This window comes from Narcine bancroftii, chromosome 11 (assembly GCF_036971445.1).
Source record: "Narcine bancroftii isolate sNarBan1 chromosome 11, sNarBan1.hap1, whole genome shotgun sequence".
NCBI classification, from domain to species: Eukaryota; Metazoa; Chordata; class Chondrichthyes; order Torpediniformes; family Narcinidae; genus Narcine; species Narcine bancroftii.
This window is the reverse complement of record NC_091479.1, coordinates 65,054,386-65,078,443: the sequence shown is the minus strand read 5'-3', so window position 1 is coordinate 65,078,443 and position 24,058 is coordinate 65,054,386. Positions and strand designations below refer to the sequence as shown.

Genomic DNA, 24,058 nt, shown 5'->3' with positions numbered 1-24,058 from the left:
CGTTCTAGTCAGTTAGAGCCATTTAAGTTTGTCAACTCACGTGCCAATGTCCATAAGTACACAGGCTACTTTCTATGTTGCAGCTTCTTGGACGTGTTTGTGGGTTGGCCTGGCCGCACGCATGATGCACGCATGCTTGCTAACTCTCCTCTGTACAGAAAGGCAGAGGACCAGGCTGGATACCTCTTCCCACGTGACATGAGTGATCACCCTTCAAAGCTCCTCGTGCTGACGTTGTTCATGCCCCGTGTAAATGGGCAGGTTGGTGAATTAACAGCATTTCTGCACTTTTGTGCCCACAGGTGTCCAAATATGTTGATGGAATGGAAGTCCCAGCTCATCTTGTGGGTGATGTGGCTGATGAAGGGGTTCACATAACATCGAGTACTGGATGCAGACCAGCGACGATTCAATAAAGCGCTGAATTCCGCAAGGATAGTGGTGAAACATGCCTTTGGCTGTCTAAAGGGCCGCTGGCGATGCTTGTCCAAGCGTCTTGATGTTGATACTGCTTTTGTCCCAGATGTTGTATTTGCCTGCTATGTACTGCACAATATATGTGAGCTCAACAAAGAGAACTTTTTGCTGGAGTGGGCATTGGTTTGCGCAGATCCCCTTGCTCCCAGTAGCCAGGATTGCAATGATCTCCAACCCCATTGACTGCAGGCCATCCCTTCTGCAATTATGTCCATCCTGAAGGGGTGTAAATCTGAGGGGTGGCCTGTGCTACACGGGTATGTCCCTCCCACCCACCGACCCCCACCCCCCTCCCCAAAGGCCATGAGAGGAGCCTGGCTTCATATTCCATACTCTGCTCGCATGAAGGGAAAAGTGAGGAATTAATGTAACATGAGACTTTTATGCTTTTTGAAACTTTTTATTAACATGTTCAATAATACTTGTCTGGTTTCTGCCTGAGGTAGATAACACACAATAACAATTTAACATTTTCAACTAACAAGCTGTAAACATTTGAATGGACAAAAAAAGTGCAAATCCATTCCACACATGAACACAACAGGTCAGACACAAATAAAAAAAACAGTTGACAACTAACACTTTCACCCGGCACCATTTCATTCCACTAATGCACAGAATATTGCACATATAACAGGGTTTCATTAACACCGAAAGTGGCAAGTGATTGAGCAGCATTAACACACACAGTAACGGCGGACACACAGATCATTCTGTCAGTATTGAGAGGAAGTTGGGGGGAACCTGGTGCTGGACCCCAGCATCTCATTCCACTCCATGTGCCCACCCCCATGATGCGCTGACGTTGAATGATGTGGAAAGCCAGTGCGAGGGTGCAGGTACATGGGAGGGGCTCCAGAGGGCTCTTGGAACTGGGACAGGCAGGCCTCAATTTGCATGAAGACTCCTTGGAATGTCCATTGCAGCACTGAGATGCTCCAATGCAGTTGACAAGCTAGTCATGGCCTGCACACGCTTGTCACCTTCCGACCGGTGCGCTGTCTCGTCCTTCTTCAGCTCCGCGAGCAGCGCTCTCTCCTGCTCCAGTGCCACCTCGGCATGCTGGTGGTCCTTCTCTCCTTCCTCCCGGTCAAGTGCGGACATCATGCGCTGCAGCTCTTTGGGCAGAATCTGAGCCTTTGTCAGCCTCTTGCGGTTGCGTCCGTGGGAGGGCACTGAGGGTCAAATCAGGAAAAGTGCATCAGTATTTCAATGTGCTTCCTAATACACACAACCCAATCAATTCTACTATACCTGTGTCCTCCGGTGAGAGGCTACTTCCATTTCTTCTGCTGCTTTCAGGGGAGCGCTCGGAAGCGGAGAATACAACCTACCCGAGGAGGGTTGGGGATGGCCTCCTCGGGTCAGGGTCTTATGCTTTGAGGTGGCCTGCCGAGCCGACAGCCACATTCGGGTATTCTGGCCGCCCGAAAGCGGCTGGTGGTTCGGGCACCAGACCCCATTCCACCTCCAGGAGGCGGTGCCTTAAGGCAGCAGCCTCTATCCCTCAAGGACCCCCACCACCCAGCGACCATCGGGCGGAAAGCGGTGCAGGAGCCTGCCAGCCCCACAAGGACAGCTTCCTCCCCGCTGCCATCAGATTCCTGAATGATCAATGAACCAAAGACACGGCCCTGTTATTGGGTACTTTTTATGCGAAGGTGATTCGCTCAGATGACGATAAATCCTGATGCTGAATATTTAGCTTTATTTGGCCATGCCCCTCACCTCAAGGAAAACGGCCTCTGCCTGACTCGGACCCAAAGTTAGATTGTGGGTTCCGCCCCGCCTCAGAGCGCGGCCATTACTCCCGACCTCGGACGGACGGACGGCCTCCCCTCCCCTCCCCTCCCCCCTTCTCTCTCTCGGGCCGCAGGCACGGCACGTGCCCAACGGCGACTCCCCAACCAGGGCAGGGAGCCGCAAGCGCCCTGCGATTGGTGGGCGCCGACGTCGCCCTGGCACGAGCGCGGGTCCGCGGCGGCGGCGGCGCGCCCGGCCTGGCGAGCGAGCGAGCGAGCGAGGGAGCGAGCGAGGGAGGGAGCGAGCGAGGGAGGGAGCGAGCGAGGGAGGGAGCGAGCGAGGGAGGGAGCGAGCGAGGGAGGGAGCGAGCGAGGGAGGGAGCGAGCGAGGGAGGGAGCGAGCGAGGGAGGGAGCGAGCGAGGGAGGGAGCGAGCGAGGGAGGGAGCGAGCGAGGGAGGGAGCGAGCGAGGGAGGGAGCGAGCGAGGGAGGGAGCGAGCGAGGGAGGGAGCGAGCGAGGGAGGAAGGAAGGAGAGGCGGGCGAGGTGGAAGCGGGGAAGGGAGAGGAAAATTATGGACGGGGTCGATGGGTGGCGGTGGCCGTGCTTCTCTCTCCTCTTCACGGGCCACCGAGCTGCGGCGCGGCGCAGGCTCCTCAGGCACTGCAGCTCCTTGCTCGTGGCTTCGCTCCTGCTGTGGCTCCAGGCTCCTGGCACCACATCTGGTAAGTAGCGGTCCGGAGCTGTTGTTCCCTTCTAATGCCAAACCGGTCCTTGCATCGCTTGCCATGTAATTAAAAAGAAAATAATCTATTTAGTGTTGGTCGTTTGCTATGAGCTTGCACCTTTACATCGGTGGATGCGCCATCAGCCGTATTGTTTCAATGCTGTTCAGTGGCTTGCTGGATGGCCCCCAAAATTCTAATTTTTCTTCCTCTAAAGACGATCAGTTTATTTGCATCCGATGCATGTTCTATTTGTGTGAAGTTTAGAGCAAGGGTCTGTTTGGAACTCGTGTTTTGGGTACCATTTCCATTGTGGTCACTTCCCAACTCATTCTAAGTAGCGCCGCTGCTTCCTGAGCAGGGTTAAAACTCTTCCACCCCCCCTCTCCCCTTCCTCCCCCCCTCTCCCCTTCCTCCCCCCCTCTCCCCTTCCTCCCCCCCTCTCCCCTTCCTCCCCCCCTCTCCCCTTCCTCCCCCCCTCTCCCCTTCCTCCCCCCCTCTCCCCTTCCTCCCCCCCCTCTCCCCTTCCTCCCCCCCCTCTCCCCTTCCTCCCCCCCCTCTCCCCTTCCTCCCCCCCCTCTCCCCTTCCTCCCCCCCCTCTCCCCTTCCTCCCCCCCCTCTCCCCTTCCTCCCCCCCCTCTCCCCTTCCTCCCCCCCTCTCCCCTTCCTCCCCCCCTCTCCCCTTCCTCCCCCCCCTCTCCCCTTCCTCCCCCCCCTCTCCCCTTCCTCCCCCCCCTCTCCCCTTCCTCCCCCCCCTCTCCCCTTCCTCCCCCCCCTCTCCCCTTCCTCCCCCCCCTCTCCCCTTCCTCCCCCCCCTCTCCCCTTCCTCCCCCCCCTCTCCCCTTCCTCCCCCCCCTCTCCCCTTCCTCCCCCCCCCTCTCCCCTTCCTCCCCCCCCTCTCCCCTTCCTCCCCCCCCTCTCCCCTTCCTCCCCCCCCTCTCCCCTTCCTCCCCCCCCCTCTCCCCTTCCTCCCCCCCCTCTCCCCTTCCTCCCCCCCTCTCCCCTTCCTCCCCCCCCTCTCCCCTTCCTCCCCCCCCTCTCCCCTTCCTCCCCCCCCTCTCCCCTTCCTCCCCCCCCTCTCCCCTTCCTCCCCCCCTCTCCCCTTCCTCCCCCCCCTCTCCCCTTCCTCCCCCCCCTCTCCCCTTCCTCCCCCCCCTCTCCCCTTCCTCCCCCCCCTCTCCCCTTCCTCCCCCCCCTCTCCCCTTCCTCCCCCCCCTCTCCCCTTCCTCCCCCCCTCTCCCCTTCCTCCCCCCCTCTCCCCTTCCTCCCCCCCTCTCCCCTTCCTCCCCCCCTCTCCCCTTCCTCCCCCCCTCTCCCCTTCCTCCCCCCCCTCTCCCCTTCCTCCCCCCCTCTCCCCTTCCTCCCCCCCCTCTCCCCTTCCTCCCCCCCCTCTCCCCTTCCTCCCCCCCCTCTCCCCTTCCTCCCCCCCTCTCCCCTTCCTCCCCCCCTCTCCCCTTCCTCTCCCCTTCCTCTCCCCCCTCTCCCCTTCCTCCCCCCCCTCTCCCCTTCCTCCCCCACCTCTCCCCTTCCTCCCCCCCTCTCCCCTTCCTCCCCCCTCTCCCCTTCCTCCCCCCCTCTCCCCTTCCTCCCCCCCTCTCCCCTTCCTCCCCCCCTCTCCCCTTCCTCCCCCCCTCTCCCCTTCCTCCCCCCCTCTCCCCTTCCTCCCCCCCTCTCCCCTTCCTCCCCCCCCTCTCCCCTTCCTCCCCCCCCTCTCCCCTTCCTCCCCCCCCTCTCCCCTTCCTCCCCCCCCTCTCCCCTTCCTCCCCCCCCTCTCCCCTTCCTCCCCCCCCTCTCCCCTTCCTCCCCCCCCCCTCTCCCCTTCCTCCCCCCCCCTCTCCCCTTCCTCCCCCCCTCTCCCCTTCCTCCCCCCCTCTCCCCTTCCTCCCCCCCCTCTCCCCTTCCTCCCCCCCTCTCCCCTTCCTCCCCCCCCTCCCCTTCCTCCCCCCCTCTCCCCTTCCTCCCCCCCCTCTCCCCTTCCTCCCCCCCCTCTCCCCTTCCTCCCCCCCTCTCCCCTTCCTCCCCCCCTCCCCTTCCTCCCCCCCTCCCCTTCCTCCCCCCCTCCCCTTCCTCCCCCCCCTCCCCTTCCTCCCCCCCCCTCCCCTTCCTCCCCCCCCTCTCCCCTTCCTCCCCCCCTCTCCCCTTCCTCCCCCCTCTCCCCTTCCTCCCCCCCCTCTCCCCTTCCTCCCCCCCCTCTCCCCTTCCTCCCCCCCCTCTCCCCTTCCTCCCCCCCCTCTCCCCTTCCTCCCCCCCCTCTCCCCTTCCTCCCCCCCCTCTCCCCTTCCTCCCCCCCCTCTCCCCTTCCTCCCCCCCCTCTCCCCTTCCTCCCCCCCCTCTCCCCTTCCTCCCCCCCCTCTCCCCTTCCTCCCCCCCCTCTCCCCCCCCTCTCCCCTTCCTCCCCCCCCTCCCCTTCCTCCCCCCCCTCCCCTTCCTCCCCCCCCTCTCCCCTTCCTCCCCCCCCTCTCCCCTTCCTCCCCCCCCTCTCCCCTTCCTCCCCCCCCTCTCCCCTTCCTCCCCCCCTCCCCCCTCCTCCTCCCCCCTCTCCCCCCCCTCTCCCCTCCTCCTCCCCCCCCACAGTGGTTTTCATAGATTGAAATTAAAATCATTTGCGGTTGGGCAAGAGTGACAGCGTTATATTAAATCCTATCGAGCATGTCCCAGGGTTAATTTTTGTCGTAACTGAGCACAGCCCAGGTGACAATTGGGTAGTGCAATTAACACAGGGAGGATGAAGGCAATTATCAGCCACATTTCCATCTTCTAAGGGTCACCTGGTAACTTGCGAAGGAGAGACCAGGATTGTGCTTGGGTATGATGCTTTCCACACCATTGATGTTCTCAGGGAATGAATGGCCCTTGGTTCTCAAGAAAAAAAAATGCAGATGCCAGAAACCTGATTAAAAGCAGAAAATGTTAGCAAAGCTATCTGAAGAGGCAAATAAAGTAATTGACCTGTAACATTAACTTGAAACCAGAACCTGTGTTTAGTTTATTTCAGTGTAAGGGTACCGATTTGACCAAGTTGAAAACTTAAAAAATATATCTACAGTGGTTTTGCTCGATTTGAAGGGGCTTCAGGTTGGCAATAGGAATTTGGATAGGAAGAAACAAAATTCTTCCAACCCACTTTTTGTTTAGGTTCCTTTGGCTTGTTGTGTGCCAAGTGAATAACTTCAGAAAAGTGATCAGAATTAATTTTAATTTTTCAAAGTCTTCCTTTTTTCATGACATTTCTCCCAATGTTTTCAGCTTGGACTTGTAAGAAGTGCAATTTTCCTCTTTCTAGTCAGTACAAAAATATTATGGAGCTTGATGGATAAGTAAACTCAATAGTTGATCCTTAATCCTTTTCACTAAGCACAGATCAACACTTAATATTCATATGTAGATGTTATTGAGCCTGTGCAAAAAAAGTGTAGTGTATTGTAAAATTAGTCATGTATTTTTATAAATTTGATGAAATTCTGTCTTGGTATCCAAATTCTTAAGGCTAATGGAGTTTTTTTATGTGTGTGTGAAAGGTTAGTGTATTAACCCTGCTGGTTGATATGATCTTCAATCCTTAATGAAGCAATGGAACAGTTGCTACAAGTAGAATAATGAATGAATAGGATTGGGTTTCAGAGTTATTACCTAATTGGAACGTTCAAATCTCTTTTACATTTTGTGTCAATTATATTTTTAAATATCATGTTCCATCTTTAAGATTAGGTTACAGTTATGAAACTCTAACTTAGCTTATTTTCAGTAGTGTTAAATGCTTTATTATTGAATCAAGTTGATAGGTTTATCCAATTCATTTAATGTGCATGTAAGGAGTTGCATATTAACATGGATAGAGGATTGGTTAACTAAAAGAAGGCAGAGAGTTGGAATAAATGGATGTTTCTCTGGTTGGCAATCATTGATGAGCAGAGTACTGCAGGGGTTGGTGCAAGGCCCACAACTGTTCATGATATCCATTAATGATTTGGAAGAGATGACAGAGTTGACCATATCAAAGTTTGCTGATGACACTAAATTGAATGAAAAAACAAATTGAGCAGAGGATGTGGAGAATCTCCAGAGAGATGGAGATAGATTGGGCGAGTGAACAAGGGTCTGGTGGCAAATGGAGTACAATTTGATAAATGCTAGGTCGTCTGCTTTGAAAGGAAAAAAAAATAGAAGATCAGTGTATTTAAATGGCGGAAGATTGCAACATGCTATTGTGCAGAGGGACTTGGGAGTACTTGTGCATGAATTGCAAAAGGTTGGTGTGCAGGTACAGAAGGTAAGAAAGGCAAATAGAATGTTGGTCTGAATTGCTGGAGGGATTGAATTTGAAGACAGGGAAGTTCTGCAACTGTGAGGGGACTGGTGAGGCAGCACCTGGAGTATTGCGTGCATTTCTCGTCTTACTTGAGACAAGATACATTGGGGTTGAAGGCAGTGCAGAGGAAGTTCACCAGGTGGATTCCTGAGAAGAGAGTAACCCTCTCTGCCCATCAGGCAGATAACAACTATAGTGTATACTTGAATTCAGAAGAATGAAAGGGGACCTCTTGAAACATAACATTTTGAGTGGGATAGAAGAAATAGAGGCAGGGAAGTTGCTTTCAGTGATAGATTAGCCTAGAACTAGGGGATATAGCCTCAAGATTTGGTGGAATAATTTTAGGATTGTCATGAGGAGGAACTACTGAAGGAAGCAGTAAAGGTTGCCTATATATTTGAGAATTATTTAGAAAGATTTTTGCATAATGGATATGTGGAAGAGGCAAGACTGATTAAATTGCAGAGCAGGCTCAGCAGGCCAGATGGAGTACTATTCCTCTTTCTTAAATAAGTGCGTCCATTCATATGATTCGAGCCATGTATACAGCAATTTTTTTTAACACCCTCCCCCCAACTTTCTTTTCCCCAGCTCACAAAATTTTTTTGATTCTGCCCACCCCAGTCTCTGTTCACCGCGTTGGTTGTCAATTGATAGTTTTGTCTCAAACCCATGACCAATTTTTTCAACAGTAAGTTTTCTATAGGAACCATATCCTATGCCCTTCGTTCAATGTCCAGTTCACTGATCATTTTGTGTTCCTTCATTTTCAGAATCAGAATTTATTATCACGAACAAGCCCTGAAATTCAGTGTTTTTGCAGCAGAATCCTATAATAAAGATCTTACAACATTACTAGAAACAATTAAAGTAACAGTGCTCAAAAAATAACGCAGTGTCTGGTTCATTGATTATTCATCTTTAGGCTCTTGTACCTTTTTCCGTGATGGTAGCAGAGTGAAGAGGGCGTGGCCCGGGTGGTGGGGTCTTTGAGAATAGAGGCTGCTTTTTTTTAAAAGACATCGCCTCATGTAGATGTCCTCAATGGAGTGAAGTTTGGCGCCTGTGATGTTGCAGGCTGAGTTAACAACCCTCTGAAGTTTATTCTTGTCCTGAGAGTTGGCACCTCTACACCAGGCGGTGATGTAACCAGCCAGAATGCTCTTCTACACCTGTAGAAGTTTGAGAGTCTTTGGTGAACTACTGAATCTCTTCAGACGCCTCACAAAGTATAGCCACTGGTGAGCCTTCTTGGTGATTCATCAACATGGAGGCTCCAGGAGAGATTCTTGGAGATATTGACACTCAGGAATTTGAAGTTCTTGACCTTCTCCATTACTTAGCCCACGATGAGGATTGGGTCATGTTCTCTTGATTTCCTCCTGAAGTCCACAATTGTCTCCTTGGTTTTGCTGACATTGAGTGGAAGGTTGTTGTTGTGACACCATTCAACGAGCTGATCTCCCACCTGTACGCTTATTGATTCTACCGATAGCTGTGGTGTCATCGGCAAACTTGTAGATCGTATTGGAATTGTGCCTGGCTAAACAGTCATGGGTGTATAATGAGTAGAGCAGTGGGCTAAGCATGCATCCTTGTGGTGTGCCTGTGTTGCTAATCAGTGAGGAGGAGATGTTGTTTCCAATTCGTACTGATTATTGTCTTCTGATGAGAAAGTCAAGGATCAGGTTGCAGAGGGGGTACATTTTTCCGCAATTTAATATTATTAATAGCTCAATTTGTTTGGAAGCTTTTGAACAACTGTAGTCATCACTAGTAGCTTTTTATTTAAAAAAAAAATCACATTTAATCTGTGCTGCACCCATTGTAGCTTTTCTTTTTTAAGATATTTCATATGGCCTCTTTGAAATTGTCTGAATGAAACCTTTTTTTAAATTTGACTTTATTTGGGACAATTAATTTGGTCATTCCATCCCCTCGCATGTCTTCTCCTGCTGAAGAGCTCTGTGTAATGTCTCCAGGTTAGTTGTACTGAACTCTCCCAAGGCATGCAGACTATCATTCCAATGTTTATCATCGTGTTCCCACATAGATGCATCTCTCATTCTCTGGGAAACATTTTTAACCTGTTCTTCAATATCTGCATTCCATGGTAGAATGCATCTCAGGCATGGGGGTAATTTTCAAGAGTACACAGTCAGTTCTTGTGATTTGAAAGATGGGTTTGATTGAGATAAAATTGAGTAGGAGTAAAATTGTGTTCAACTAACTATTTGGAACTTCAGAGACACTTACAAGTTGTTCAAATGCATGATTGCCTCTTGCTGCCTGTTTTTAATTTAGATCAGGTTAGGGAGAAAATGCACTATCGTTGGCGAGCTCAGGCAGTGGACTACAATTGATGCAGTCTGGCCCAATAACTCATTTGAAAGGCAATACCTCTGAAATGTAGCATTTAATTCTGTAGTGAATTGTCAACCTGAATATGTACTCGGGTAACTCCAGTTGATCATAAATCTAAATCTGCCTTGACTTGAGGTGCTGCCACTAGAACAGAATAATACAGCACCGTACAGGCCCTTCAGCCCTCTGTTGTGCTGACCCATATCTTCCTTTCTTTGAAAAAAGTACTAAACCCTTCCTACCCAATAACCCATTATTTTTCTTTCATCCATGTGTCTGCTTAAGTCTCTTAAATGCCCCCAATGTTTCAGCCTCCACCACCATTCCTGGTAAGGCATTCCAGGCACCCACAACTTTTTTTTTTTAAAAAAAAGCTTCCACATTCTTCCTATAATGAGGTGACCAGAACTGGACACAATAAATGTGTGATCTTACCAAAGATTTTCAGCATAACCTCTACTCCTGAATTCAATCCCCCTATTAAAGAATCCAGCATCTCGTAGACCTTCTTAACTATCCTATCAATCTATGGAATGACTTTGAGGGATGTATGGATTTGCACCCCAAGGTCCCTCTGTTCATCCACACTCTTAAGTAACCAACCAGTAACTTTGTATTCAGCCTTCTGGTTTGTCCTTCCAAAATGCATTACCTCACACTTATCTGGGTTAAAATCCATCTGCCACTTTTCTGCCCAACTCTGCATCCTCTCTATATCCTCTTGTAACCTTCGACAACCTTCAGCTCCATCTATAACTCCTCCAACCTTTGTGTCATCTGCAAACTTTTGACCCATCCTTCTGCCTCTTTATCCAGGTAACTTTATAAAAATCACAAAGAGCAGAGGTCCCACTAGTCATCGACCACCAGGCAGAATACTTTCTTTCCACTACTACTACTCTCTGCTTTCTTTCTACTGTTACAAGCTCAGAGGACTCAAACACCAGCAGCAACAGAAATTCACCAGGACAAAACAAAAATGGTTTTATTTTCTTAATACAGAATAATAAGATAAATATTTAAATTATTACTATTAAGTTAAGGCCCTTCTAATTCTAAGCAGACCTGTATGTAATGCTTACGTGTTCTGGAAAGTTCATTTTCACTGTTTCACTTTTTCAGTTCTCACTTATCCAAGTTCACTGGTATCAGGCAATCTTCCCTACTGTGCACAGAATTAAACCTTTATTATCTTCATCAGGCTCTGGTGTTTTAACTTAAATTGTTACCACTCAGGAAGATCTTTGTTGGTTTCAGAGAGATGTTCATTGGACACACAAAAGGATCTCCTTCAATCAGCCACTGAACTGTCTTGCTGAAGAAACTTGCCCCTTCTTTGGTTTTTCCAAAAGATATCCTCTTCCGGGTTACCACAAAGAGTTCTTTTCACATATTCCAGGAGAAACACATTAACCAGCCGCAGCCTCTGCAATTGACTACAGAAATGTATAATAGCCTGAACTCTGAACTCAAAACCCACCTTGAAATGGGGTCTTGCAGCAGGTCTGCAAACTTGCAGTCTTCAACACCAATGGCTGCTGAATCTCTGTCTCTTTCTCTCGCTCTCAAAGAATGAATGTTTTCTCTCTGCAAAACCACATGACCAAACAGCAACCTTCAACCAGCATTTTAAACTTCTGGCAGCAGTCTTAATAGCAAAACATTTTCAGTTCTTTATCCTGAGCACTAACGTGCTGATCCATTAACATCTACTTGTAAAACTCTCCCAAGTACTCTCCCATTGTCTCAGCAAAGACCATTGGAGACATGAAGTCTATCCCTGCATGGCACTTGAGATGTCTGTTTGTGAAATGTGATCTAGCAACTAAACCTCACAAACTTAACCTTTTTAAAATATATTTTATCATAATTTTATTAACCTGTTTAGTAACACTACAAGCTAATTTTTTTATCCACATAGCCAAGATTCCACTGATCCCCTGACTCGTGACTTTCTGGATGAGTCCTGTGGGGGACCTTGTTAAAATCCATGTAGACTCCATCTACCGCCGTACCCTCATCAATTCCTTTTGTTACCTCCTCCAAGAACTCCATTAGTCTGGTGTCAGGATGCCCCAAGTATTCATCGATACCAAGTGTCGTTTTGATGTCTTTCAATGGCAGGTTTTTGGTCAGACATTGCTGTCTTTTCTCTGTGAATAATCTATTCAGAAAATTTTGCCAACACTCTGCATTCTTATCGAGTGGTCATTTGAGATGCACCTACTGGTAGATTAGCCTTGTGTCATTTGCAGCCAACCACTCTCTTCTGTGGTCCTCTTCAAATGCTGGCCTACATGGATGAGGTTATTAGAAACAACGCAGTGTTAGAAATAAGGTTAGTGAACTTGAGGCACAAATCTGTACCCATGCCTATGATTTGGTAGCCATCACTGAAACATGGCTACAAGGTGACCCTAAATGGTAATTAAACTTTCAAGGGTATCAGGTGGTGCAAAGAGATAGACAGGTAAGGGATGTGGAGTTGCACTCTTAATCAAAGATGAGCTCCAGGCAATAGTGAGGGATGATATAAGATCTAAAGAGCATAATGTTGAGTCCATTTGGGTAGAGATCAAGAATAACAAAGGGAAAAAATTATTGGTGGGTGTTATCTATCGCCTACCAAATAACAATAGTTTAGTGGCACAGGAAATAAATAGAGATAAGTGAGGCATGTAATAATGATACGGCACTAGTCATGGGGGACTTTAACTTCCACATAGGTTGGGAAAATCAAGTTGGTTGTGGGAGTCTGGAAGAGGACTTCATAGAATGCATTCGCGATAGCTTTCTTGAGCACCATGTTAAGGAGCCCACAAGAGAAAATGCTCTCCTGGATCTAGTGTTGTGCAATGAGATAGGTAGAGTAAATGATGTAATAGCCAGAGACCATCTGGGAAATAGTATGATTGAATTTCTCATTCAGATGGAAGGGGAAATAGTTAGATCTAAAACTAATATATTATGCTTAAACAGGGGTGACTACCATAGGATGAGGGAGGAATTGGGCAGAGTGGACTGGGAGCACAGGCTAATTGATGAAACAGTTGAGGAACAGTGGAAGATTTTCAAATAAATATTTTGTAATGCTCAACAAAAATGCATTCTGGTTAGGAATAAGGGCAGCAAGGGAGGGAAAAATCAACCGTGGTTAACAAAGGAAATAAAGGAGAGTATAAAATCGAAGGTGCAGGTGTACAAAGCTGCAAAGAGCAGTGGGAAACTGGAAGATTGGGATAACTTTAAGAGACAACAAGGGGTTACAAAGCGGGTAATAAGAAATGGGAAAAAGGATTATGAAAGTAAATTGGCACAAAATATAAAAACAAAGGAAAAAATTTTATAAATCTATAAAATGGAAGGGGTGGCCATAGTTAACGTAGGACCCTTGGAGGATGAGAAAGGAAAACTGGTAGCAAAAAATGAGGAAATGGCCGAGGCATTGAACAAATATTTTGTGTCAGTCTTCACGGTGGAAGTCACGTCCAGCATGCCCAAGTGTGGAGTTAAGAATGTGAATGTTGGGGAGGGCCTTGATAAAATAGTTGTTACTAAGGAAGTAATGATGGAGAAACTAATGGGACTAAAGCCAGACAAATCACCTGATCCTGATGATATGCATCCAAGGGTTCTGAAGGAAATGCCAGAAGTTATAGTTGATGCATTGGTGGTCATATACCAAAATTCCTTGGATTCTGGGCAGGTCCTGGCAGACTGGAAGACAGCAAATGTCACGCCACTTTTTAAGAAGGGATGTAGGCAGAAGACTGGAAATTATCGGCCAATAAGCTTAACGTCTCTAGTTGGAAAAATGCTTGAAGCCGTCATTAAAGATGAAATAGTGAAACTTTTGGAACGTAAGGATTCAATCAGGCAGATGCAGCATGGTTTTAGAAAGGGAAGATCTTGTTTGACAAACTTGTTAGGATTCTTTGAGGATATAATGGGTGCGGTGGATAGAGGGGAACAGGTTGATGTTGTATTTTTGGATTTCCAGAAAGCGTTTGATAAGGTGCCGCACAAGAGACTTATCAGTAAGTTACAGGAAAGTGGAGCCGGGGAAGTATATTGGCATGGATCGAAAATTGGTTGTCTGACAGGAGGCAGAGAGTCGGGACAAGTGGGAGTTTTTCAGGTTGGCAGAGAGTGGTAAGTGGGGTGTCGCAGGGGTCGGTGCTAGGCCCACAACTGTTCATCATTTACATTGATGACTTGGAGGAGGGGACAAAATGTGGTGTAGCCAAGTTTGCGGATGACACCAAATTGAGTGGAAGAGCAAATTGTAATGAGGATGTGGAGAGTCTGCAGAGGGATATAGTTAAGCTGGATGAGTGGGCAAAGGTCTGGCAGATGGAGTACAATGTTAGTAAGTGTGAGGTTATCCACTTTGGCAAGAAAAAGAAAAGAGCTGAATATTATTTAAAGGGTGAAAAACTACAGCATGCTGTTGTGCAGAGGGACTTGGGAGTGCTTGTACATGAATCACAAAAAGTTAGGTTGCAGGTGCAGCAGGTTATTAAGAAGGCAAATGGAATGTTGGCCTTCATCGCTAGAGGAATTGAATTCAGGAGTAGGGAGGTAATGTTGCAGCTGTATAAGGTACTGGTGAGACCGCACCTGGAGTACTGTGTCCAGTTCTGGTCTCCATATTTGAGGAAGGATATACTGGCTTTGGAGACGGTCCAGAGGAGGTTTACTAGGTTGATCCCTGGGATGAAGGGGTTGACTTATGATGAAAGATTAAATCGTGTAGGATTGTATTCGCTCGAGTTCAGAAGAATGAGAGGAGATCTTATAGAAACATATAGGATTATGAAGGGTATGGATAGGATAGATGTAGGAAGGTTTTTTTGAGCTGGCCGGGGAAACTAAAATGAGAGGACACAGTCTCAAGATTTGGGGGAGTAGATTTAGGACCGAGATGAGGAAAAATAGTTTTTCCCAGAGAGTAGTGAATGTTTGGAATTCTCTATCCAGGGAAGTGGTTGAGGCTGCTTCATTAGTCATATTTAAAATTGGGTTAGATAAATTTTTACATGATGGAGGAATTAGGGGATATGGGGAGAAGGCAGGTAGGTGGAGTTAAGACATAAATTAGATCAGCCATGATCTTATTGAATGGTGAAGCAGGCTCGTTGGGCCATTTTTGGCCTACTCCTGTTCCTATTTCCTATGTTCCCAACTGTTTGATGCATCGAAAGATGAGATGACTAAATGGAGTAAAAAGTACAAATGGTTGTTGTATGGTAGTAGATGAGAAAGGGCTTTGACCAAGTAACTTTCACGATTGTGCCTAAAATTTTATCAGTAACCATGATCTTTCAGATTTGCCCAAACAGAATAGAAAGAACTGGAACATTTTGCCAGAACCCCTATATTTCCTTCCTCTTCTCTCTTTCCTTCCCCCCCCCCCCCCCCAAATCCTGCAGATTGCCTGGAAGTTGCGGTTACTTGTGAGAATGGAAAATCAGAAATGAATGTAAGTTGGGAAAGGCTGTGGAATTCTTTGCCTTCTCTGGATACTAAAGCCATTGCTTAACAGACAGCATATTCTTTTGAGCATGAAATTTTAGATGTCAAAGAGAGATACAGAATGGAAACAGGCCCTTTGGTCCACTGAGTCTATGCTGAATATCAATGCCCATTTGCACTATTCAAGTGAAACTTTGATTCTCATCAAACCCCACCCCCCTTTCCCCCCACTCTATGACTCATCTAACCGCTGGGGACAATTTACAGTGGTCCATTAACCAATGTGGGTGAAAACAGAAATCTGTAGGAAATGCATCAAGTCCCAGTAAGAATGGGTAAAGTGCACACTGATTAAATATGCATATACCATGATTAAGCTGTAGCTCTTCTAACTACGCCAATGGCTTAAATAAATATATAAACTTCCCTGGATTTTGTAATATCTTATTTTTAATGATAATTCATTTGAAACACTTTTAATCTTCAGAAATCTTAATGCCATTGATTGGCTATATTTAAACTGGCTCCTTTTGATGGAATGCAATGGTAATTTCATTGTTCTTTCTGGTTTTCTGTCGCATTTTTTCAAAGTTCTGCATTGTGTTTGATGCGTGCACCTTTATATGCAGGCCTGGAAAGTGCCTGCTGGATGTGGAGTCATAAAGAGGACTAAAGACGATGTGCAAAACAGGATGTTGAGGAGTAATCAGGAACAGGGTGTCTGTTAACATTTCCTTTTTCCACCTTGCTAACTTAATGGCTATGAAGTCCAAAACTAGTGTAACATTTGCTTCCATAGCTGACTACAGTGAAATTAATCATGACTAATAAATTCATAATTGATATGACAGAAGAACAATAGCTGTTGACTTTAGTGATGCTGGCAGTCTTATTCATTGGAATCCTGAAGCCCATTCTGGAAATATCTTCTGAGTTTAGAGTAATTGTATTTGGTAACAAAATTAATTGACACTTGCATCCTATCCTCTCAGACAGAAAATTGTGGATTCACGTTGGTAGAGATCCACTCATTTGAGATAGTAAGCTGAAAGCCCATTTGTTCTCTCAGATGGCTAGAAATCCCATGAAAGTTTGAAGACCTAGTGAGTCCTGTGTGTCCTAGTCAGTATTTATCAACTTCCGAGAAGCTTGGTCATTCATTTTCAGAATGCAGTATACGTGCCAATTGTTATTTTAATGGTCCCTGCAATCCCTCCACGTGATCCTCTTAATGGCATCACTTTCTTGACTTTGACAGAGGAGAGATGTATCAGGAACCCAAGGTGTATGGAACAGACTGGTGGAGCAGATAGCTGAGAAGTTGGCATTGCAATGTTTTTTAAAAAAATGTGGGCAGATACATAGGATGTGTTGAGAGGGATATGGCCAAATGCAGGCAAGTGGGACTAGTATGGTGTGGGCAAGTTGGGCTGAAGAGCTCCTTCCATGCTGTATGACTGACTTCTTACCAATCTAGTAAGCTCACAATGCTGTCTACACTAGCAAACCAAATGCACATTGGTTGATTGTTCTGTGGAGCATATGCTTGCAGACAGCAGTAGTTGCCTGTTACTTAAATTTTTCATCCCATACTCACTCTGACCCAACTATCTGTCTGTAGCCTGTGGCATTTTTGTTGATGCCCAAACAACTGAAGGGATAGCACCTAGTCTCTCATCTGTGCACATTGCAGCTTTTCTGATTCAGTGGTTTTACATTTATTATCTGTAATATTAACTCAGTTTTTCGACAAGCACTGTATGTGCATTTCCTACAGCTGCACATTTTACAGATTTTGGTGGGTTTTTTTGTGCTCTCTGTCTCTTACTCTGGACCATTGGTGCTGTCTGGATGGAATTGGCATTTTCTCCCTATGACCATGTGTATTTTCTCTCGTATTTCAAAGATGTTCAGGTTGGTGGGATAAATGATCACACTGAATTCTCCCCATTGTGTAGGGTGAATGTTTAGAATATGGGGACATATTCCCACCATGAAATGTGGAGAGAATAAAATGGGGCTAGTGTTCAGTGCTTCTGTACTCTCTTTGTTTCATATGGACTTTGTGAAGAAAGATAAATTTATAACCTATTTTTCAAACATTTCAGTTAGTACCCCAGTAAATTTTGAAGGGTCAAATTACATAATTGCATGGCTTCATGTAATGGTAGCACGACACTATTACCTGTGCAGTGTCAGTGACCCATGGTTTAAAATCTGGCACTGTCTGAAAGGAGTTTGAAAGTTTTCAGTGTCTGGAGGTTTCCTCCAAGTGCTCCAGTTTCCTCCTACCCTTCAAAAATAAATGGGATTTGTAGGTTAATTGGTGTACGGGGTGGGGGGGGGGGGCATGAACTTGTGGGCTGTTATTTAAATTTAAACTGATATAACTATGACGGATGAAGAACACCTTCATCAAATTTCTACTCTGATTCTTCTCCAAGGAAGTTCCTGCTATCTGGTTATTAATTTCTATATATCACTGACAATGGTACTGTTTTGTCAGTTGCTCATTATTTAAGTTTGACTTGGGTGGGACATCCAAATATGTTGGTGTTTCAAAACTGTCAGTAAACTGAGAGAGACAGTCCTCAAAGCAATAGAGACAGTTTGTACTAGTGGGCAAATTTGTAGCAGATGAAATAGACTATGAGTCAATGAGGTTATTCATGTTGGAAGAAGAATGCAAGTCAGGATGTTATTGAAATAGCAAGAAACTAAATGTCTGGTGGAATCTTACTGAGCTAATTGATAGGGCGCAGGAAGTAAGCATTCAGGGACAATAAGCACTTCAACTTTATTATCATCTGATTGGACATGTATAACCCGACAACAGTCTCTCTGGACCATGCTGCACACAATACCCAGTACATAATAATCATTTAAGCAATCAAAACAAACATATTGCTAGCTGGATGGCTGAATCTGCAGTGGATTCCTGGAGCCACGTTTCCGTAATTATCAGTTATTACCAGAGTGCAGCAGCCCTTAATTTTATTCTGGTTCAGATGCAGTTGCAAGTAATTCAGTTTATTTTCCAGAGACTATACATTTGTAAGTAAAAGCATCGAGAGAGCAGGCTTGGATGTCTTGAGTCTTGCATGAATGCTGGCACGGTTAGTGCACTTCTGCTTCCTTGCACACTGTTTTTGACAAACTCTTCCCCTAGTTTCGGAAGTGGGATTCAGCTTGATGTTAGGGCTTACTGCTTTAATTGTCATGTTCACAAAGTACCTTCATGATCTGGACCTCCAGCTTGGTAGACCTACAGGTTTTAGTGTTCCTTTCATTTAGCACTGTTTTCTGATCATAGATAAGGCGATCAGAACATTTGTGTGAACTCTGTGTGAACAAGTATTCTCCAGTTCTCGATGTGATAGTCAAATACATGTGCAGCATTGAAACAGGGCCTTTGGCTCAACTTAATTATGCTGCCCAAGGGTCCTACCTAAGCTGGTTGTATTTGTATGCATTTGGCACCTATTTCTCTTAATCTTTCCTATCTACATTCCTGTCCAAAATGTCTCTTAAACATTGTAATTGTACCTACCTTTTCCACTGGCTCCTCATTCAATACATATTTACTTCCACCCGCTATATGGAAAACTTATCCTTTAGATCCCCTTTAAATCTGTTCCCCTCTCAACTTAAGCAAAGAAAAGTGCAGGGTGGTACAGGATCTTTGCCCCACACTGTGTCAACCTAAAAAACAATTGTCAATCTAACCCTTCTCCCACCAGTTCTCTTGCCCATCAAAAGTCTTTTAAACATCTGTTGTATCATTCTTCATTATAACCTCAGGTTATGTGTTTCAGGCAACCACTATACTCTGTGTGTAAAATTAAACCTGCTTGAATATCCCCTAAACATTTTTCAACTCGCCTTATTGGCCATTGCTTCCCTGGGATAAAGAAGCTGACTATTCACTTGATCTTCACCTCTCATAATCGTATACACCCCTATTAAGTTGTCTCATCCTCCATTGTTCTAAACCCCTTGCTTGTTGAACCTTTTCTTCAAAGGACATCTCCAGTCCAGGCAACATCCTGGTAAATCTCCTCTGCACCCTCTTAAACTTTCAAGTCATTCCCATTATTTTTTTTGTAAAAACTTTATTTATTCGTTCAAAAAACAAATAATATATGACATATACAGCAATTGAACATGAACGTTTTTTTTTATATATATATATATATATATATATATATATATATCAAAAAAAAGAACCCCCCTCCTTCAGCCAACTCTCCTAAGGAGAGCCATAAAAAAGAAAAAAGAATATTAAAGAAAAAGTTAATTAAACATATTAAAATCTAATCAATATAAATTGAAATGTAAATATTCTGAGTATAACAGCCACTTGTTAATAAAAAATTATAATTATCATGCGAAACATACGTAATTTTTTCTATTATTAAACAATATTTCGTCTCATTATGTTATCTATTAATATCAATCATATTTGTATCTTTCCACGTACTAGCAATACATTTTTTTTGCTATGGATAAAGTTAAATATACAAAAGCAAGCTGGAATTTATCTAATCCCAAACCTTTCAGAGGATGCAAACTACCCAATAAAAATATTGTTGGATTTAAAACTATTTTAATCTTATACAGGTATTCTAAAAACGATTGAATTTTCTTCCAAAAAGATTGTATATGTATACAAAACCAAACAGCATGAAAAAAAGTTCCAACGGTATCACCACATCTAAAACACAAATTTGATTCATTAATACCATATTTTTTTAATTTTTCAGGTGTCAAATATAATTGATGTATAAAATTGTAATTAATCATTGCATAACGTACATTTATCAATCTAGTTACACTATCATAACATATCTAATCAATTATCTTCAGAAAAAATAAAACCAATATCCGCTTCCCATTTAATTTTAGATCTATCCATACCAAACCCTTATATCCTATCCATATCATATCCTATCCATACCCTTTTTATCCATACCATCCGGTAATATTTGATACATAAATGAAATATAACCCTTCTCTGATACCTTCATAAGAAAAGTCTCAAATTTGGTCATTTTAGGTAAAATCATATCTCTACCAAACAAGCATTTTACCAAAGATCGAATTTGATAATAAAGAAATAAAGAATTCTTATCAATTCCAGAATCTTCCCTCATCTGATTAAAAGATAAAAACTTACCCTCTTTAAAACAATCTCCCAAATTTTTCACACCTTTAAATCTCCAATGCAATAAACTTTGATTATGTATTGAAAAAGAAATGTTGATTATTATGTTGAACGGAGTCAAAGCCAATAATTTACTCATAGAACCTATCATTTTATTTTTCTTTATCTATAACTTCATTAAATGTTTTAGTATAGGGACATTATTTTGTTGTAACAAATTTATATTCCATCTAAACAAAAATTGATGTATTTCAAATTCAGAAATACTTGGCATCTCAATTTTAGCCCAACTAGGAGGCCGTACCAAATCCATCAATGAACTAATAAATTTAAGTTGGGCTGCCTTATAATAATTTTGAAAATGTGGTAAACGTAGTCCCCCTAACTCATATTTCCAAGTTAATTTATTCAAAGCTACTCTCGAAAATTTACCCCTCCATAAAACCTCCCTAACCATTTTATTCAAATCTCGCAAAAAAAAATTATCAAATACATATGGAATAGATTGAGACAAATATTGTATACGCGGAAAGATATTCATCTTAATTGTATTTATCCTTCCCATTAAATTAATAGGAAATCTTTCCATTTAATCAAATCAGTTTTAATTATTTTTCATTAATGGAGCATAATTTAATTTATATAAAGATTGATAATTAACATTCAAAATTATACCTAGATATTTAATTCGATCAGTCCACTTCAAATTAATAATATTCTTATAAACTGAATAATCTCCTTCACTTATCGGTAATATTTCACTTTTTTCCCAATTAACTTTATATCCAGAAAGACATCCATATTGTAATAAACATTCCAGCAAAAGTGACTGAGCTGGGTTTATTAAATACACCAATACATCATCAGCAAATAAATTAATTTTATACTCCTCATCTAAAACTTTCATACCTTGTATCTGTGTATTTTGTCTTATCAACTGTGCTAAAGGTTCAATCACTAACACAAACAAAGCTGGTGATAAAGGACAACCTTGATGAGTTGATCGAGTTAACTTGAAAGATTCCGAAATCAAACCATTCGTCAATACTCTAGCTACCGGTTTACTATATAGAGCCCTAATCCAACCAATAAAAGAAAGACCAAACTTAAATTTATCCAAAACTTTAAACAAAAATTTCCATTCAACTCTATCAAATGCTTTTTCTGCATCTAAGGATATCACCATCGGGTGATCTAAAGATTGTCGAAATCTATTAGTCAAACTAATCACGCGCAAAATATTATCTGAAGCATATCTTTTCTTTATAAAACCTGTTTGATCGATATGAATCAACTTTGGTAAAAATTTAGTCAATCTATTCGCTAATATTTTAGCTATTATTTTATAATCTACATTTACAACGAAATCGGTCTATAAAGATTCTTAAAGGATCTATTTTGTTTAGGAATTACTGTAATTAAAGCACTAGAACAAGACTCAGGTAATTCATAATGTTCTCCAACTTGACGCAATACATCCCCAAACACTGGAGATAAAGCATCATAAAAAAATTTTATAAAATTCAACCGAAAATCCATCATCACCAGGTAATTTACCATTTGGCATTTCCAGCATAGCCATTTTAATTTCGGAATCAGTAAATGGTTCTTCAAACTCCTGTATATCTGCATCCTCTAATATCGGTAAATTCAACTGTGATTTTTAAAAAAATCAATCGATCCAGTTTCCTGTTTTCCTTCAGATGTATATAATTTTTTATAAAATTCGTCATTAATCTCATGAGGTTTATAAGTAATAAGAGAATTCCATCTCACAGCATAAATAGTTCTCGATATCTGTTCTTTCTTTAATTGCTACCTTATGTGCTTTCTATCCCCATTTGTAATACAGTTGTTTAGTCCTATTAATCACACATTCAAATTGATAAGATTGCAAAATATTATATTTCAATTTCAACCTAAATAATTCTATTTTCTGATCTTCTGTAGCATCTTTCTGAAATTCCTTTTCTAACTTATTGATCTGTTTCTTTAATTCAAGACTCTGATTTAATTGATTCTTTTTTATTTTAGAAGTATAACTAAATATTTGTCCTCTCAAATAGGCTTTCATAGCATCCCATAATACAAACTTACTTTGAACAGAATTAGAATTTTCTTTGAAAAAATTTTTTTTCAAAAAATCAATAAATTCCATATTTTTTAACAACATTGTATTAATTATCTCAGGTTTCATATGTAAAATATAACAGAGAATGATCTGAAATCGCCCTACTTTTATATTCCGCTTGTATTTTCCCTTGTAAATGTGCCGATACTAAAAAGAAGTCAATCCTTGAAAACGATTAATGTCTAGATGAATAAAAGGAAAAATCTTTCTCTGTTGGATTAAGACGTCTCCAAATATCTATTAAATTAAGATCTTTCATCAACGCTTGGACCTGAATTGCCATCTTGGATTTTTTAAATTTCTTCAGAGATTTATCTAATAAAGGTTCCAAAACACAATTAAAATCACCATCAACTAAAATATTATCATTAGCCTGACCCAAACATAAAAATACATCTGAAATAAATATTTTATCATCTGCATTTGGGGCATAAATATTAAGTAAAGTCCAAAATTCACTAAAAATCTTACAATTCAATTTAAAAATACATCCTGCCTTTTCCTCCATTGATTGTAATTCAAAAAATAAATTTTTATGTTTCAAAATTGCTGCACCTTTAGCTCTAGAATTAAACTAAGAAGAATATACATGCCCAACCCAGTCCCTTTTTAATTTCACGCTTTCCTTCACATTCAAATGTGTTCCTTGTAAAAAGGCAATATCATTTTTCATTTTCTTAATATGCGCCAAGATTTGCTTACGTTTAATCGGCTATTTAATCCTCTAACATTAAAAGAAGCAAACCTTAACTTTGATATATCTGCTATTATTACTAAATACCAATAATATCTTTATATAAAAATTCAAATCAACGTATATAGACCCTCCAATATAAAAATCACAAATTAAAAACTTTAAAAAAAAAGAAAAAAAAAGAAAATCCCCCCCAAAAAAAACTACCAAAAGGTAGTAATCCCCAAACAAAAATTGGGTGTGGGTCACCCACCAGTGGCTGATGACTAGTAAAGAACTTAGTGCACATCTCTCCCTCCCCAGACAAACAGTCAATAACAACAAAATATCATAATAACAAAAAAAATAGAATAAGAAAATTCTTCTTTTCACCAGAAGATTCCAATCTCGAAGATCCCAATTAAGAAGGAGGTGGACTCTTTCCATTCCCGTTTTTCCCATTTCTGCCATTTCTTCTGTTTCCAGAGCAACCAGATTTTTCTTTAGGAGATAATGGTGGACTACGTCTTTGTCCTCTCTTATCTGGCAATGAATCAGCAAAAATCATTGCTTCTCGATCAGTTTCAAAAAAACAAAATTGATAGTCTCCATAAAACACCTTCAACACTGCAGGGTAACGAAAAGTAGATTTATAACCTTTATGCCACAAAACTTCTTTAACTGGATTGAATCGACGTCGATGTTGAATGGCCTCTTGACTCAAATCAGGATAAAAAAAGACTCTGCTATTCTGAATCAATAATGGGTTTTGTCGTTGATTTGCATTTGTACTGCAAGTCGAAGTATTGCTTCTCTGTCCAAATAACTCACATAGAATTATTACTGGTCTCGGTGGTTGACCAGCTGAGGGTGTTCTTCTTGAAGCTCTATGGGCTCTTTCCAGTACCAATCCCCCAGAGAAAAAATCTTGCCATAATATTTGCAGAATCCAGTCTTTAAAGAAACGAAGAGGATCTTGTCCTTCTATACCTTCTGG

At 43.0% G+C, this 24,058-nt stretch overlaps 1 protein-coding gene and 1 long non-coding RNA gene across 7 annotated transcripts in view; one reads left to right on the top strand and one right to left on the bottom strand.

Moving 5' to 3' along the window:
* Positions 1–856: 856 nt before the first annotated feature.
* LOC138745518 (uncharacterized) lies at positions 857–2,363 on the bottom strand. 2 transcript variants are annotated; one of them, XR_011346317.1, is made up of 2 exons: positions 1,732–2,363; positions 857–1,652 (listed from the first exon to the last, which is right to left on the bottom strand). It is a non-coding gene; the product is annotated as an uncharacterized lncRNA (long non-coding RNA). The 2 variants fall into 2 exon arrangements; XR_011346318.1 differs by having other exon boundaries at positions 2,206–2,363.
* Positions 2,364–2,746: 383 nt separating this feature from the next.
* LOC138745821 (UPF0606 protein KIAA1549) overlaps positions 2,747–24,058 on the top strand; it is a 350,579-nt gene continuing 329,267 nt past the window's right edge. For all 5 annotated transcript variants that reach the window (XM_069903162.1, XM_069903161.1, XM_069903164.1 and 2 more), the window contains exon 1: positions 2,747–2,942. In XM_069903162.1, coding sequence (XP_069759263.1) covers positions 2,792–2,942 — 151 coding nt within the window. In that variant the 5' untranslated portion in view covers positions 2,747–2,791. The remainder of the gene's footprint in view (positions 2,943–24,058) is intronic.